The sequence below is a fragment of the Nilaparvata lugens genome, chromosome 1 (assembly GCF_014356525.2).
Source record: "Nilaparvata lugens isolate BPH chromosome 1, ASM1435652v1, whole genome shotgun sequence".
Lineage (NCBI taxonomy): Eukaryota > Metazoa > Arthropoda > Insecta > Hemiptera > Delphacidae > Nilaparvata > Nilaparvata lugens.
Genome location: NC_052504.1, coordinates 65,081,657 through 65,099,862, shown reverse-complemented (window position 1 = coordinate 65,099,862; position 18,206 = coordinate 65,081,657). Strand labels below are relative to the sequence as shown.

The window sequence follows — 18,206 nt, the reverse complement described above, 5'->3', positions numbered from 1 at the left end:
GCCGACTAGGGGGGCCAATTGTCTTGATAATGTTTTCTCATCCAGCTTCCAAGACAGTTTGAGTGTAGAAATAAGCAACTGCCATGTCAGCGACCACTTAGGACAGCTTATCTCAGTAAAATTCAATAAATCTCAAAAAAGCTTGTTGTCCTCGAGTAAGATTTATAGAAAAGTCACTAAAATAAATGAAAGTAATATTAATGTATTTAGATGCCACCTGTTAAAGGAAGGTTGGTCAGTTTCTATTTATGATAGTGATGTTGATACGAGCTTTGATGTATTTTTGAATACAGTTATATATTATTATGATCTGAGTTTCAACATGATCAAAAAAATTAATTCTAACTCAAGAACCGCTAGGCATTCTTATAATAAAATCAATTTTGGTTCACTCCGGAGCTGAAAGAGCAGAAAAATAGGTTGGACTTTCTGTATTTTCTTTCTAAAACACACTTAGATTATAGATATATGTATATTAGAGAAAAAAGTTCCTATAGACTAATGATAAGAGAAGCAAAGAAAGTAGCAAACAGAAATATTATAGAAAATTCTGAAAATAAGTCAAAAATGTTGTGGAACATTGTAAATAAAAGTAAAACAAAAAGAGAGGAGTTACCGCAAATAAATATATCTCCTGATAATTTTAATAGCTTTTTTGTAAATACAGCTGAAGAAATTAAGAAAAAACTTGTTAAAAACTATAGAGTAACATCGGCTGAACTATTAGAAAAGAAAAATATTCCTGAAAATATTAAGAAGTTCCGATTCAAACCTGTAACAGAAAATTGTATCTTGGAAGTTGTAAAGCATATGTCTACAAAGAATAGTAAGGACCACTATGGACTGTCCAATGCTCTAATGAAGAATATTATCAATTGTATTCTAACCCCGTTCACATGCCTTGTAAATAAAGTCATTGCGGAAGGGAAATTTCCCACCTCACTCAAAATCACTAAAGTAATACCGGTTTTCAAGAAGGGTAAACATGAAGATATTACAAACTTCAGGCCCATTGCTATAGTTCCTATTTTTTCGAAAATAATAGAAATTCTGCTTGGAAAGCAATTTTGCAAATTTTTGGAGGAGAATGACTTGCTCTGTAAGACTCAGTTCGGTTTCCGAAAAGGCCTATCAACCACCCATGCTCTGATTAAATTGGTGGAGGAAATTCTGGACTGTTTTGAGGAGAAATGTTCTGCTGCTGTATCATTCTGCGACCTCAGTAGAGCTTTTGAATGTGTTTCACATGACATCCTGTTAGCAAAATTGAAGCACTTACAGATTGAAGGATTAGCACTGGATTTATTCTCCAGCTATTTGCAGGGCAGAACTCAATATGTATGTGTGGATGGTAAAAGCTCGGGTACTTTGTCTGTTAAGTGTGGAGTACCTCAGGGCTCGGTCCTGGGTCCTTTGCTCTTTCTTATTATGATTGATGATTTGAGCATCAATGTCCCATCGAAAATAGTCTTATATGCAGATGACACCACAGTTCTCAATAGGCATTCAGATGACACTCAGGCTGTGGCACTTTCTGAATCTAATTTGAAGGTAGTTCAAACGTGGTTGAATGCGAATGAGCTGCTTCTCAATGCAGATAAAACAACAACAATCACGTTTGGGCTTAAAAGTAGATCTGCTTCCAATAGCACAAATAATAAGGCTCAGAAATTTTTGGGAATCATTGTAGACCCTACTCTAACTTGGACCCATCACATTGCCAGTCTGAAAAATAAGTTGAGCAGCAGTGTATTTGCCCTCAAACGTCTTTGTGGTGAGCTGGACCAGGATGGCATTCGTCAGGCCTATTTTGGCATTTTTCAGTCGCATATCCAATATGGCCTAATAGTCTGGGGTTGTGCAGCACAAGCGCATGATATCTTTTTGTTGCAGAAAAAGGCTGTCAGAGTCATTGCCAAAGCTCCATTTCGTGAACATTGTAGAGAAATTTTAAGGGATTGCGTATATCAACACTCTTTTCATTATACATATTACAATGTTTACTGTTCTTGAAAGCTAATCCCGATAAAATGGAGTTGAGAAGTGCTACACACACACATAATACTCGAACAAGTCAATCTTTGAATTTAGCAAGAAGCAGACTCCACAAGACAGATCAAAGCCCCACTAATGCCGCAATCAAAATTATGAATAGACTGCCCTTTGAAATAAGACAACTTAATTAAAAAAGGTTTAGAAATGTGCTAGAAAAATTCTCTTAGATAATCCCTTCTACTCCGTCAAAGAATATATGGAGAAAAAATTATATCCAAGGGATTTTGAAATGAATTAAAAATAATGTATATTTTTGAATGATGTGTATTGTTGTATATTATGAACTGTATGTAATGTATATTTGAATTTCAATCCAATGTACTACTGTGACTGTTTATTGTGGTGGTTTATTGCCCGTTTTTATTGTGCTGTATTGTATTGTGTTGACTGGCCTATATGTCAAATTGTGATGTACTATTGAGGCTAATAAAGATATTCTATTCTATTCTATACCTTCAATTCAAATTTTTTGATTGGATTGGGATGCTCTTTATTGTCCCAAGATAGTGATTGAAATTAATTGTCGACGTTTTGTTGATTGATATTGACTAACTAGATTTTATAGAAAAAATTTCATATTGAACCATCACTTAGAAAAAAATTCCAAACTTGTTACACTCACTGAAGCAATAGAATATATTTCCGATATCCGCTTGGAACTGAATTTCTGATCAGAATAAATTATTACAAGGGATGATGATCACCTTTCTAAACATTCAACTTGTTCACAGTATCAAGTAGATAAAAAACAAGTTATGCTCATGCAACAGTTCAAAAAAATTCATACTACAATATTCTCCTATTCCAAATAACGAAGAAGTCTACATCGGTTTCAATGCACGACATCTTTCTATTAATTTAAGGAAGTTACTATTTTCATGAAAGATGGCAGAACACATTTACGCATTAGGAATTAGGAAGTTTCTAATCAGGTCTGACTGTGCACGTTGTGTCTCATGATAAATTTCAATTATAATAACACTGTGCATTCAGTCCTTATTTTCAATAATAATTTTCCGTTGAATTTTCACAGGCACTCCTTGGAGTATACTTCTTTTTCAAAGATAAGGGAGTTGATGTTTCATCATTGTCAACAGCTCCCATCATTTTCATGGTTGTCTACATCGTAACATACTGTCTAGGTGAGTGGTCCTTTGTTTTATTTATCACGTTGGCTGAGAGTGTTTACTACAGATAACAGTAAAAGTGGGAAGAATCTGAAATAAGTTATCTCATTTAACAGCCATGAAACTGTTGGATAAAATTGTATCCTCAAATATTCCACTTATTTTACTTCTAGAGAGCTCTGTGTAACTTGAATTTTGTTTCGACCTTGGATGATTGGCATGAATGCAATAGAAATTTCTCGTAATTGGAAAGAATTGTGCAATGTACAGTAGGCTACCTATCTGATCAGCCAGGACAAGTATATTCTCTTGAGGGAGAATTGTTGCAAGCCATTTGAAACTTCAGGATATCTAAGGGGCATCAATACGTGCCAGCACCAAGGTTAAATCTAATTAATGAATCCATTTCAGTAGAATTAAGTTCAGTTTTGGTATCTAAATCGGTATAAAGGCACATATTATATTGAACAGGTTTTGAAAATAATGTCCTGAATATCGCGGCCATGCATCAATACATTGTTCAATACGATTTTTGAATTTTTAAGCAGCTCTAGCACACATGTCGCGGGGTATGGCATGAAATTCATAAATAATTATTTGTTTTGCGGTCTACTGAGATGAAAATATGCCTCGTCACTATTAAGGAAAGCTGCATTTAGAGGGATCTGAGCAAGCATTTTTGCTCACACAAATTTTTCCGGTTGCCTTAGTTAGTCTGCTGAGCGTAATTCTTGAGCAATCATTATTGTAAAAGGATGAGACTTCAAATCAGAGTGAAAAATCCTTCTCAATCCTTTTCAAATCTCCAATTCAGAAGAATGTGATTCTAATGGATCTGCGACGCCTACGTCTGTCATTTGTTAGTGTGATATACCTGATCCTTCCAACTTCCAACTTCCAGGACCGAACTATGTTAGCATTAGGAACAGTTATGTCGCGTGTAATGTTGAACTGTCGTCAAAAAGCACATTGTGTAACGATTACAGATTTATATTCTTTTCGTCCAAAAATGAGTACAGCAAAACACGATTTCCCAAATCATGTTCCCCACTTGAATGTTTAAATAATGGGCAAACATTGACAGCAGTCCAAAATTTAACTCTGCCATAGCCCATGTGACGAAGCAAAATCGGTTCTGCTGCACCTTGGAGAGTGGATACTTTCAGTACATCTTATTTAGTATTAAAGGTAATCTGAAGTTTCAGATCGAGGTTTTTATGGACAAGCTCATTTCCAAATATTCATTTAAAAAACACACTATGTGGTCTTCTAATTGAGAATTAATCTCAGTGTGCTATGAATTAAAATAATCAGTTGAAATGATTTATTCAATTGTATAAGAAAATCTATGGAAAAGAATCTTACTGAGTGGCTGACGATATGGGAAGACACAAACATGTATGTACAAAACTCTTAATTCTTGAGTAAGAAAAGATAACGGTCTCTCAATAGTCAAGTTTATTTTTCACTGTTACAATCGAACCAAGTATTTGTCGATGAATGAATTAATCGACAAATTCAGTAAATTATTGTCAATTCATTGTCTAAAATCACCTTTGATGAGTAGCCTAATTCGAAATTCTAATTTTATTATTTTCAGGTTTCGGACCATTGCCGTGGGCTGTGATGGGGGAGATGTTTCCACCTAACATGAAAGCCAAAGCATCTGCGATTACAGCTTCGTTTTGTTGGATTCTTGGCTTCATCATAACTTTGGGCTTCAATTCGGTGGCTGCATCACTTGGAATGGCTTTTGCTTTCTGGATTTTCTCAGGTACCTTAATTATAATGTGACATCAAAGAATATAAGCTTAGATAAAAATGGACTTCAATTTCATTCACTCTATTCTCAAACTTCATCAATCATTATTCAAATCTGAATTGAGATATTATACGTGCAACACTGAACACTTACATTATGCGTAATTTATTCATAATATTCACTGACAGTGGATAATGAATAAATAAATTTGAAAGCTTCCCTGTCCTAAAACTCATCAATCATTTTCATAATCTGAATTGAGATATTATACGTTGCCGTGCTACCAATTTTTCCTTAAATCGGTTGGAATAGCATTCCACCTATTAACCTAAGGATAGTTGTCGGCTCCAATGAAATAGATTCTTGATAAATTGTGAATGGATCTATCGCCTATGAATGAGAAATCCAGTTTTCAGAGCAAATGAACTTATAATCTTCAGATGAATTTATACAAATACACAAAGAACTATATCTTAAGCCTAATTTTTTAGAGTAACTACGAACTAAAATACTTATCTAGTTTACAGTTGAAAAACAGTGGCTATTGGCTTGAATACACTAATAGCTATATGTTAACAAAATAGAACACAATAAACTTTTTAAAACGCAATTTAAAACATTAATAAACGAAAATGATTCAGAGCAAAATTTTACAACAACACAAAGCCAGCCATTTTTCTAGAGAAGGAAGAACAGGAAAAACCTAAGTTACAAATCACAGAGCCAACGCCTTGTTCAGTGTAGATATTACAGACATGTCACCAAAAAATTATAACTTACAAGTTTAGAATTCACATTCTACATCTGTTCTCAATAAAACTTTATTTTGAAACTATTATTTTAAATTTTTATATATATCTCAATTTAAATAAACCATTTATCTAGTAATTTTGTTAACCCTGCCTTGGTGACACCATGGAACAATGCAACAAACATTTACGATGAAAAATTCTCCGTCGAAAAGTTTGTCCGTCTATAGATAACTCTGATATTTACTATAAAGTTTCATAGATCTCGAATTGAAGATTCGATTCAAATGTGAGAAAAAATGTAATATTACAAATACCCCCCTCTTGACATAAAAAATTTCACTGTTTGAAAATTTAAAGAAAAAAAATTACATTGACCCTAATGAAAATTGTTGAAATTTAAATTCGAGAACAGTAACAATTTTTTCTAGAAAAACAATACATGTCATCCAATAATATTGAAAATTATTATAAAAATTCATCAATAGCGTTTGTTATATGTTTCCAAACAATATTTCAAAATATAGAATATCAATATTACTTTTGATTTAGTTTTATAATTTAAAGGAAAATATCTCAACAGAAAGTTTAATATGTAAAGAATAGTTTTTTGAAATTGCACATAAATTTAATAGATAGAAAAATTTAATTTTTATTGCATAAAAAAAAATTTAGTATGTTGAATGAAAAAAATTTATTATTATTATTTATATATATATATATATTATATATATATATATTTTTTTTTTTAAATGAATTGATGAATTGTTACATTTAATTCTCACATAAAATTTCAATAAATCAAAAAATGTTCATTTCTTTCACTATTGACGCAGTTGATTTTATTGATGCACATTTTGGAAACAGTCTGTTAAGGCACTCAGTATGATTTTCAGTTAAGTGTGACTCCAATGTGATGACGTTAGTGTTGGGCTGATCTGGATGCATGTAGTGTTGGGCTGATACTTGTAGTCGACTGATGCATATCAAACTCGATACAGGTGACATCTCAGTTAGCATTGCCTCATGCTTGTAGTAGACGGCTGCATTCCAAATTCAATACAGAGTCACATAAATTTTGTATCATATTTGTAATTATACAATGTACATTTCAGGCTTGAAATGACAATGTAATTCGTTTTTTGGAAAAGAGATAGACGCTGCATACAGGATTAATTTAGGTGAGGATTAATTTAGGTAAGGTTTGGTTTTTTTATATTTTCAGCTTTCAAGGTTTAGAGTTCTGCATACAGGAATAATTTAGGAGAGGATTTTTTAATCAATTCTTTCATGATACTGTGACTGTTATTCTGAATTCAAAGTTGTGAATGTGAACATGGATGGCAATTACCTCCAGGTAATGTAGTAGTGTTGAAGTTTGAGATACAAAGTCAGCAATAAGCGTTGGCATTGTTATTGGCGTATGCTTTGGTGTCGGCATTGATTTTGGCATTGGCATCAGCATTGGCGCAGGCATAGGCATTGATATCAGCATTGGCGCAGATATTGGCATTGGCGCAGGCATCGGCGTTGATTTTTGTTGTTGGCATCAGCATTGGCGCAGGCATTGGCGTAGCTATTAGCATTGGAATCAGCATTGGCGCAGATTTTGGCATTGGCGCAGGCATTGGCGTAGCTATTGGCATTGGCGCAGGCATTGACATCAGCACAGGCATCGGCGTAGATTTTGGCATTTTTGCGTAGTTATTAGTGTTGATATTGGCGTAGTTATTAGTGTAGGCATCAGCATTGATTTTGGCGTAGTTATTGGTGTTGATATTGGTGTTGACATTGGCATAGTTATTGGCGTTGGCATCAGCATTGGCGCAGATTTTGGCATTGGTGCAGGCATTGGCGTAGCTATTGGCATTGGCGCAGGCATTGGCATCAGCACAGGCATCGGCGTAGATTTTGGCGTAGTTATTGGTGTAGGCCGCAGCGTAGATGAGTCACACTAGTTCGAAAATCACCCAAATGTTCTTAACACTCTTCATGGCGTTCACTTGTTGCTGATTTCGAGATTCACATGATAACTATTTCAATGTTAATGTCTGTGCTGTACCTGTTATCTTAAAATGCTTATAAACTAAAAAGAAAAACTTGATTAGGCTATCAATACAATCTAATACACATGAAAATTATTTTTAAATATATATGAAATTGAAATTTGTTAACATCTTATTATACAGTCAGCAATACATAAATTGTGAAATATGGACATATCAATGATAAATTTAAAAAAATTCATTTTCATCTATTCACAGTTCAAATATCAAAATTTAATCCATTCTTCAAAATAGAAATAGAATTTCATAACACCCTGTATCATTATCAAAATTGTAAAAACATCAGATCCTCACAACAAAAATAATTTCAATATATATTTCAATAATTTCAGACAATTGGTCTTCTATTCACAATCATTTCATAATATATCTGCATTTCATTATCATTTAATATAACATTTCATTTATAGCATTTATAGCAAGTTCATTTCACATTTATGATTTATCATTCAGGGTTTCAAAATTATTTAGTTTTAATTTTGTTCAAAAATTGTATAAAAAGCAATTATTTAATATTGTTAATCATCGTTTGTTGGATACTATAGTTTATTTCGACTCTTCAATGTTCTAAACACAAACTACATTTCATGACAAAACTTTACTATCAAACATTAAACAAGAAACCATTCAAAACATCAATAATATTTTGCTTCAAAGGCAATCAATATTCATAAGTAATCTGCATCTATGGCAATCAACATTATTAATCATTATTTTGCATCTATGGCAATCAACATAAGTAATCAACACAAGAAATATTATCTCATTACTGCCTCTCTAAGTCATAACCTCTGTTATTCCTTCTTTAGGCAATAATGGGTTTCCATCTCAAAAAACAATCACATACCAGCAAAATTCTAATCAACAAACCCCACTAAAATTTCTACATACACTCCAGCATCCATTTCAAACGATAATCAATCATATCAAAATTTATAGAACAAACAATTTTAAAATTTGAAAAAGATATCAATCACAAAAACTTATTTCAATTAATAATATAACAAAACGTTTTTATTCAATAAAAACATTATTATTCAAGCTAACTTTCATTAATACATCACATATATATGGCTACAGAATTCATTAATACTTTCAAATTTTGAAGTTTATTTATTATAATAACATAATTTATAATTTAAAGACTGTATAATAAGTACAAACATTTCAAGATTATAATACAAAGATGATCAAGATGAATAATGGGTAAATAAGTTCCCTAAAAAATACAAAAAAGAGAAATAGAAAACTGGGTAAATAAATTCCCTAAAACAACACACACAAAATTGATACACTTCACATAAGTGATACACGATGAAAAAATATGTCACAAGCACACAATTCTTTACACTACAGTGGATAGATTCTAGAAAAGTTAATTTTCATCAACAATTTAAGGATTAGGAAAATAAGCTACTATTTTAACTTCCAAAATTATTTCAGAAAAAATACAAATTTAAATGACTATGGACAAGATTGGTTAAGATATGCATCATAGAAGAAATTTACTGAATATTACACAAAGACAGGAAAGAATCGAAAATTGAAAAGATTAAGGGCCAAGAAAAATAGGCTACAGGAAAGAAAAAAGATACAATTATGGACTCTTACCATACGTAGTATTTACGGTCATTGCTATTCTGAATCCCGGCATGACACAGGATTCCTAATCATTGTGTGTTGGGGAATACCCTTTCATCATGTGATTCACTGTCATCATCTTGTAAATAAGCAACTTGAAACAACCTTTGAATACTAATACATCAATGGAAACTTTGTACTTTGTTTTCTTCAAGAACATGATTTTATTCATGGGTTCATTTGTTTCAACAAAGCCATTTTGCCTACAAAAGTTAGTCATGTTCACTTGAGAATGCATTGCATACACCTTTTCAATTCTCAGTTGAAAGTTGAACTCATCAACTTGACTCAAAGCAACATTCATTTTGTTTACATTGTTCCTAACCTCTACAGAAACCTGTCTCATGTAATCATTCACTTTGTTCATAGTTTTCCTAACCTTCAATGTAGCAATATTACTTTCATGATAGTTGACTTTCAGTGAAGACAACTCCCTACCTACTTCTTTACTCAATTCTACTATCTCATTAGGGTTGACTTTTCCAACAACAGTAACTAGGCCTACATTGTCAGAAACTTGAATGAGTTGATCTTGTATCTTAACACTACTATTATCCTGCGTCAATTTGTTTTCATCTTCATGATTATCACTCAATGTTTCATGTGCATTTTTCAATAGAAGGTTTATACTAACCTGCTCTAGTCTAATGCTAGCAAATTCTTGCTTCATCTCATCAAACCTAGCATTTAACTTAGCATTTTGCTCATCAAATCTAGCATTTTGATTTTTAAACATTTGGTCTAACTTAGCATCTTGCTTATCAAACAGTTGTGTTAAGGCAGCTATTACTCATCATCATTTTTAATATTTTTCATATTGTATGCCATTTTGCTAGTCTGCACAGATAATATATTCATTAGGACTTGATCTCTCTTGAACCGACTTCCCACTCAGCAGTATACCATTCATAACCTATCAAGATATCTATCCACTAATAATTTCTATATTCAGGGATTTCATGGTGTACCATTTGGGACATATTTATTTTGTAATTCGGTCCCACCACAGGGGTAACATTTGCCGTGCTACCAATTTTTCCTTAAATCGGTTGGAATAGCATTCCACCTATTAACCTAAGGATAGTTGTCGGCTCCAATGAAATAGATTCTTGATAAATTGTGAATGGATCTATCGCCTATGAATGAGAAATCCAGTTTTCAGAGCAAATGAACTTATAATCTTCAGATGAATTTATACAAATACACAAAGAACTATATCTTAAGCCTAATTTTTTAGAGTAACTACGAACTAAAATACTTATCTAGTTTACAGTTGAAAAACAGTGGCTATTGGCTTGAATACACTAATAGCTATATGTTAACAAAATAGAACACAATAAACTTTTTAAAACGCAATTTAAAACATTAATAAACGAAAATGATTCAGAGCAAAATTTTACAACAACACAAAGCCAGCCATTTTTCTAGAGAAGGAAGAACAGGAAAAACCTAAGTTACAAATCACAGAGCCAATGCCTTGTTCGGTGTAGATATTACAGACACGTCACCAAAAAATTATAACTTACAAGTTTAGAATTCACATTCTACATCTGTTCTCAATAAAACTTTATTTTGAAACTATTATTTTAAATTTTTATATATATCTCGATTTAAATAAACCATTTATCTAGTAATTTTGTTAACCCTGCCTCGGTGACACCATGGAACAATGCAACAAACATTTACGATAAAAAATTCTCCGTCGAAAAGTTTGTCCGTCTATAGATAACTCTGATATTTACTATAAAGTTTCATAGATCTCGAATTGAAGATTCGATTCAAATGTGAGAAAAAATGTAATATTACAACGTGCAGCACTCACTTCATAATTTTTTCACTTTAATAGATACTTCATGAATCATTATTTCATATTCTGGATTGAGATAATTTTGGGATATAAGGTGAATATTGAGATTATAATCTGCACTTACTCAAACATGTTGCGATCACATCATATTATATGATGCCTAATATCTAATCCTCTTATTAATAAAGAAAGGATTTGGCTTAAAAATGTGTGGGATAGGAATCATCACTTATTAGTAATAAATAACATACTGATTAACTTGTTATTTATTTTACATCAAGATTCTGAATTTAGTGTAATAATTGATAGCATGCGCGGTTCATAAGTCAAAGATTGCGGATTCGTGACCAAACTATTTTTTTTTTTTTTTAATTTTCAACTCTTGATGAAGATTGTTTACAAAATTTTGAAAGACTAATAAATAAATAGCCTATTCTATTTTTTGTTTCCTAGACATAAGGAGATTGCATTTTACAACACAACATTTTCCTCAGTGCAAAGCACGGGTTACTTGCTAGTTTTCAATAAAGATAAAAGTATTGCATTTTTTAAAATATTTATTATCAAAGCTTGATAACTACTAAGGATTATGAGTTATGCATTTCAATGTTTATAGTTCTTACTTCTTGTACTCAATGGACGAATGTTGAACGTAGGTATTGGCTAGATTTATATGCATAAGGTTACTGTTCACCTAGAAAAAATTTAATTACAAAATGGTGAATGGTGACTCAACCTGGGGCAATGATATTGGAAGAACATGCCAGGTTGTAATTAAGAAGCAGATCTATTTACCATATCTGAATGATTAACTTAGTCAACAAACTATCCGCTGAACTAACCATCAACTCGCTTTTGATCAATTATTTTTTCATGCAATAGAAACACCCATAGAATAAAAAAAATTACTCTTCGATAGAAAAACTTGGAATCACGAAAATACTGATGCCGCGTTCACGCAATGCTTGTGCGCATGTAGTCTAGTTGATGAGTTAACCCTTTATTTCATTAATTAAGAAATTTCAAGAAATCAAGTGGAATTCATTCATTTTCTTGTTCAACTAAACAAAAAATTGACCATTAATTGAAAAGTTAACGAAATTTTCACTAATGCCTCAAATAATGAGGTGGTACCTCTGTGAAACCACTATGAAAGTCATTCATATGTGAGTGAAGAGAATGGTAGTTGTTTGGATGAGAAAACAATCAGTAAATTAAAGTTATGCAGAATGGTTTATTCAGCCCAATAATAAATACAATCACTATAGGATATAATAGTAGTAATACGGTGATAGTAATAATAATAATAATAATGATTTTTTTAAATATTTTTTTATTCAAATAATAATAATAAAAATACAGTAATGCTAATACAATAATAGTAATAAAAGGAATTTAATAGTAGTAATAATAATAATAATAGTACTAATACAGTAATGATAATACAATAGTAGTAATGAAAGGGATGTTAGCCTTCCTTGGGAGCACAGGGAAGACTAATAGCGCTAAAAGCGCAATTCATAGCGGTTCCTCTTTCATGGTGGTTTCACAGTGATACCACACATATTTCGTTCAGCAGAGGATGATTAGAGTGAAATAATTGTGAAGTAATATTCATAATAGCTAGTCTGAATAATATTCAACAATGTATGAAAAAATTAACTCACCAAATCGCAGAAATAGTATGTAAAAAATCAAAACGTGGTGCACAACATGGGTTGCCGACATAACCTCACAAAACGATGACGCACTGCTAAGCTTTGTCTGATTACTCCAATCTGGCCAATGTCAGGCGAATGAAAATAATTACCTCTAAAGAGAAATAGTTTTACCAACTTATTAGAGAGTGGTGTTGTCTATAGACCACTACAAAGCTGTAAAAAAAATCTTGAATGTGTGGTTTCAATATGAAACCACTACGAAATAAAGGGTTTTAACCAGCTATATACTATCCTCTTGCATCATGCAAAATTCTCCAGTTCAGTCTATACTAAATTTTCCGAAATGATCATGTACTATTACCAGTTACTCATCTTAGTCTTAAACCCTGTTTCTAGGACTCTTATTAAATCTGATGGACTATCAATCTAATAATGCATTAAATTACAATAGGCCTACTATGATACTGTCAATAAACCATGTAACAATTATTATCTTTTGATCATTTCAATCAATTTTATCGATTTATATCTACTTATTACTGAGATATCGTCATCATATTGTTTCATAAAAAGCTATATAATTTATGGGGTAGAAGTGATTGATGTATAAATTTGATTGTTTTGTAGGGTTCTGCGTGGTGGCGATCCTGTTCACAGTGGTATTATTGCCCGACACTCGGGGTCTTTCCCTCCAAGAGATTCAAGATGTTCTGAACGGGAGACCTGTCAACAGGAAACTATAGAACATCAGAATCTGGCCATGTATTTCAATTAGACTTCAGCATTTCACAGTCTACAAATAACATTTGAAATTGAATGTGTGATTCACTTATTAGACATAATATGGTTCAAGTACTGAATACGACTTTCATATCAATGGTTTTTATTATATTATATGTTAAATGTTTTTCCAACAATTCATATTTTTTAATTGAACGTTCTTTATTCCTTGAAGTTTTACAAGAATACATAATTACTTTTGCAATCAATTCACATTTTTTCAGTAAAACTGAGATAATTCTCAATTCGTACCAATAGATTCTTTACTTCATTCTCATTATCTTCATTCACATGATTCCTAATGGCTTTTAAATCATGTATGATAATATTCATTTAGTTCTAGATCCAGAAATTTGTAACTATTTTGTCATTCTCATATAACCCAAATAATTATGAATGACACTTTTATGAGAGATTATTAGGATACGGTATACAACATTCATAATCGTGTTCTATTCCTCAATCTTTCATTGACTGCTATAACTAACTTATAAATGTGTATGATATTGTAAATAATAAGCTATTATTGTATAGAACTGGCTGTAGATAATGTTTCATAATTAAGTATTAGGTATTGTAGCCTATCCAACTAATCATTTAATGTATATTAGTTCATGCAATTGTATGTTATATTTTAACTCTCTATTTTATTCATTTAGAAAAGTTAATTTTAATCTTCATTCTTTTAAGGCTTTCTCGAGATAGTAACGCTTCAGATATATAAGCTTTTGAACAAAACAAGAATCGTAGTGTAGATTTTAGAAGATAGAACAATATTAATTTTACTAAAACTTATAGAGGTTGTTCAAAAATTTGCTCTCTGAGTAGTGCCATTATATGCTTCTACCATCTGTTGATTCATTTTACATTTGCTGCAGACGTTTTCCAAATTTAAAATACCTGAATAAAGTTTATGAATAATTGACTTCATTATCATTATTATTGTTTTTTACAGTTTTTTCTCATACATTGAATAATGGTACTTCATCATAATATTATAAGATTATTAGGTACTAGTAATTTTCAAGACATTTTTGTTCAAAAATTAATTGAACATGATGAGTTATTTCTTATTCTTATTTATTCTCAAGAAGTTATCATATACTACTTCACATGAAATCATAGCTTGAAGAATGAAATTTCATCAATTTTATTAGTTATGATTATTACACTTATTTATAGCTGTTATTATAATAATTCATTTGTTAGTTTTGGTTATAAAAATATAATTGAACATCTATTTAAAAATATTCTTTTGTCAATTTTTTCACTTATCACTTTGGAATACTTGTTGCTGCGACTAGTGACCTGGCTAAAGATTATCTTGATCAAAAATCTGACTACAAGGCTCAGAAGCCTATATCAGTTTTTAATATTATTAAGAAGTATTTTGATTTGATCTTTCTTCAAAAAAACTTTTCATGTGCTTTTTCAATATTACAGCTGAAGGAATAATCATCAAATAACTTTAAGCTTTATAAAAATGCATGATGTGAACTGTACAAGCTTTTCGCTGAAGATTTATTGACAGGTGACAGGATACGGTTTCAATAGTCCAATACTATGAGAAACTCCGTCAATCAATAAGAAAATGTTTGTATGATAATTATTATATTCTTAATATTAGTAGACGATAAAAATTTATACAATTTTTAAAATATTTTATTCTATTCAAAATACCAGCCAACAAATATTTTTGATCTGCAATTTATTCAAATCTGAACCGCGTGATCTGGAGTCAGCCATTTTTGGTAGCTCCTCAGCTGATATAATTGTTACAACTTTTGCCGATAGATAGCGCAATCGGCTGTGCCAATCAGACGACCGGTTTTTAGGTTTTAGATTCAGGTTATGTTGTTAGGAATCATTGTCACCAATACGTAAGTTATTAGAATGATTTTATTTGCAGTTTCTATAAAAAAATGTAGATGGAGGAAAAATGTTGTGTACATCACAAGCGAAAAATACTTTTTCTCCCTCAGGAAAATTGCTGCCCTCGGCTTCGCCTCGGGCTTCAAACTTTTTCCCACAGGGAGAAAAAGTCGTACTTTTCACTCTAGATATACAAATAACTATTTTCAACCTCTTAGGTACAAAATACTGTTGCAGAAAATCAACTTTCCCATCAGGTTGAAAAGGTCAGTGATATTTTCTGGAGCTACTTATTTAGATAATTTTAGATTGAAGATAACCTACATGCTAGCCACGTTAAAAATATCACTTTTTGCTGCGGGAGGATGGTACCACATAAATCCTTACAAGTTTTTCACATTTAGTTGAATTATTGTTTATTAATTCCTCATTTGTTCAATATCCCACCTAATTGAAATTATTGGAAGAGAAATTCATGACGAACCACCACTGTTAATAGAAAAAAAAATCTGGTGTGGTACACTCACACAACTTTCCCTGCTCATATTCGAAACTACGATCAGACTTTTGTATATGTGTATATATAATTGTTTTCAGAGTACTTTTTCCTTTGTGTAAATTGTGAAATTCAATGATTTTTTTAGTCGTCATTTTTTTAAAGTCGTCAAAACAGCTGTTCTACAGATGAAATATCTCGACTATGTGTTCTTTTTATGAACTGCTCTACCTACCTACCTCATGCACGAGAAGGAGGTTACAAAGTCCATTTCTCAAGGATGGGGTGGACATCCCATTAGTTTCCCAGAAAGGAGACTCATGCCAGTTAATGAGCTGATAAATAACTATACAGAGTATGAATTTGAAAAAAATCGGTCAAGTTATTTTGAAAAAATCGTGAAAAACATGGTTTTTTAGTAATTATCCGCCATTTTTCTCAAGAATATTACGGAGCTCCTGCAATTTTCCAAGAAAAAAACTCATGTCATTTGATAGGACTTATGAATGACCCATGGCTTGAATTTGAAGAAAATCGTTAGAGCCGTTTTCGAGAAAACCGTGAAAAACCTGGTTTTTGGTCATTATCCGCCATGTTTCTCAAGAAGTGTTGATGCAAATATAATTTTCCACGTGAAAAGCATGATTAACGGTATTGTGAGAACTATTGAATCTAATAGTGTTGTATCTATAACTCTTTGGAAATGATCTACAGAACTCAAGTAGTGATCTACCGTACTTGGAAAATCGGAAGAAATTTTAGGGGAAACGCAATTAAAAACTGGTAAAAAACCATGTAAAACAGCAAGGCGTTACCTAAACTGGACTTGTGTATCGTGTTTAGGCTTACCTAAATGTTTAGTTGTTTCGTTCCTGAAAACCCTGGAAAAAATTACTACAAACGCAGATGGATTAATAGACGTATTTTCACCATAGAATTTGTAAGTTCTCTCAACATAACATTACTTCTTTCAAGAATAGAGCTTATAGAGAGCGAGAGAATGCATTTATGCACTGATACCTGCCTAGCAAGTTAAGCCCACCTTGTGTAGGACTCTATTCCTGAGTTGGGAGTGTAAAGAACTGGCAATGCTAAAAATTTAATGAAAAATCATACTGTTTAAATTGAACTTCTCTTTAATAAAACTTGAACATTAATGACTAATCGTAAACAAGATAACAAACTTTTTGTCTGAAGGGTTGCCAAGGCAACGAATGCTAATAACATGGAAGCCATGAAGGGGATTCCCTTCACACTCCCCCACCGTTCAAAGAAGAGCTATACCGGTACTGGTTCCTCCGTCTCAAGTTATATGGCGAGGTTCTTGTGATGGTTTCATTCCTACCTCCGGCCACATAAGATGGGTCATCCTCCTCCGAATCTGGTACTTCCTGTTCCAGGTTGTCTTCCTTCTCCTGTTCATCAATAACTTCTTCAGCAACGTGACTGGAACTCAGTCTCTCCTCATCCTTGAGTTTGAGGCATGGTTTCAAACGGTTCACGTGAACGTTGATCTGGCGACCATTGGGCGAGATCACCATATAGTTCACTGGGGACATCTTCCTACTCACTTCAAATGGGACCATTCCCAAGGGAGATGGAATTTACTCGATTCTCCAGAATCGAGGCTTTACTGCGGAATTGTGCAGATAAACTGCATCTCCAGCTTTGAATTCCCTTGGTTTTCTGCCTTTATTAGCGGTTATAAGCCGTTTTCGAGAAAACCGTGAAAACATGGTTTTTTAGTCATTTTCCGCCATTTTTCTCAAGAATATTACGGAGCTCCTGAAATTTTCCCAGAAATGAGACTTATGCTAGTTGATAGGGCTTATAAATAGCTATCCATGATATAAATTTGAAGAAAATCGTTAGAGCCATTTACGAGAAAAACGTAAAAAACATGGTTTTTTAGTAATTATCCGCCATTTTTTCCGCCATCTTGAATTGAATTTTATTGAATTTCTTATTGTCGGGTCCTCATGGTATAGGGACCTTAAGTTTAAAATTTCAAGTCGATCGGTTAATTAGGAATGGAGTTATCGTGTTCACAGACATACACACACACACACATACACACACACATACACACACACACACATACACACACACAGACCAATACCCAAAAATCATGTTTTTGGACTCAGGGGACCTTGAAACGTATAGAAAACTTGAAATTGGGGTATCTTAATT

The 18,206-nt window shown here is 32.3% G+C and overlaps 1 protein-coding gene across 4 annotated transcripts in view; it reads left to right on the top strand.

The window, feature by feature from the left end:
- The window catches only part of LOC111047192 (facilitated trehalose transporter Tret1), a 47,676-nt gene extending 32,779 nt beyond the window's left edge, over window positions 1-14,897 (top strand). For 2 of the 4 annotated variants that reach the window (XM_039439833.1, XM_039439841.1), the window contains 3 exons: window positions 3,089-3,197; window positions 4,783-4,956; window positions 13,496-14,897. In XM_039439833.1, coding sequence (XP_039295767.1) covers window positions 3,089-3,197; window positions 4,783-4,956; window positions 13,496-13,611 — 399 coding nt within the window. In that variant the 3' untranslated portion in view covers window positions 13,612-14,897. The remainder of the gene's footprint in view (window positions 1-3,088; window positions 3,198-4,782; window positions 4,957-13,495) is intronic. The other 2 variants (XM_022332881.2, XM_022332880.2) reach the window with 1 other exon arrangement.
- The last annotated feature ends 3,309 nt before the right edge of the window (window positions 14,898-18,206 follow it).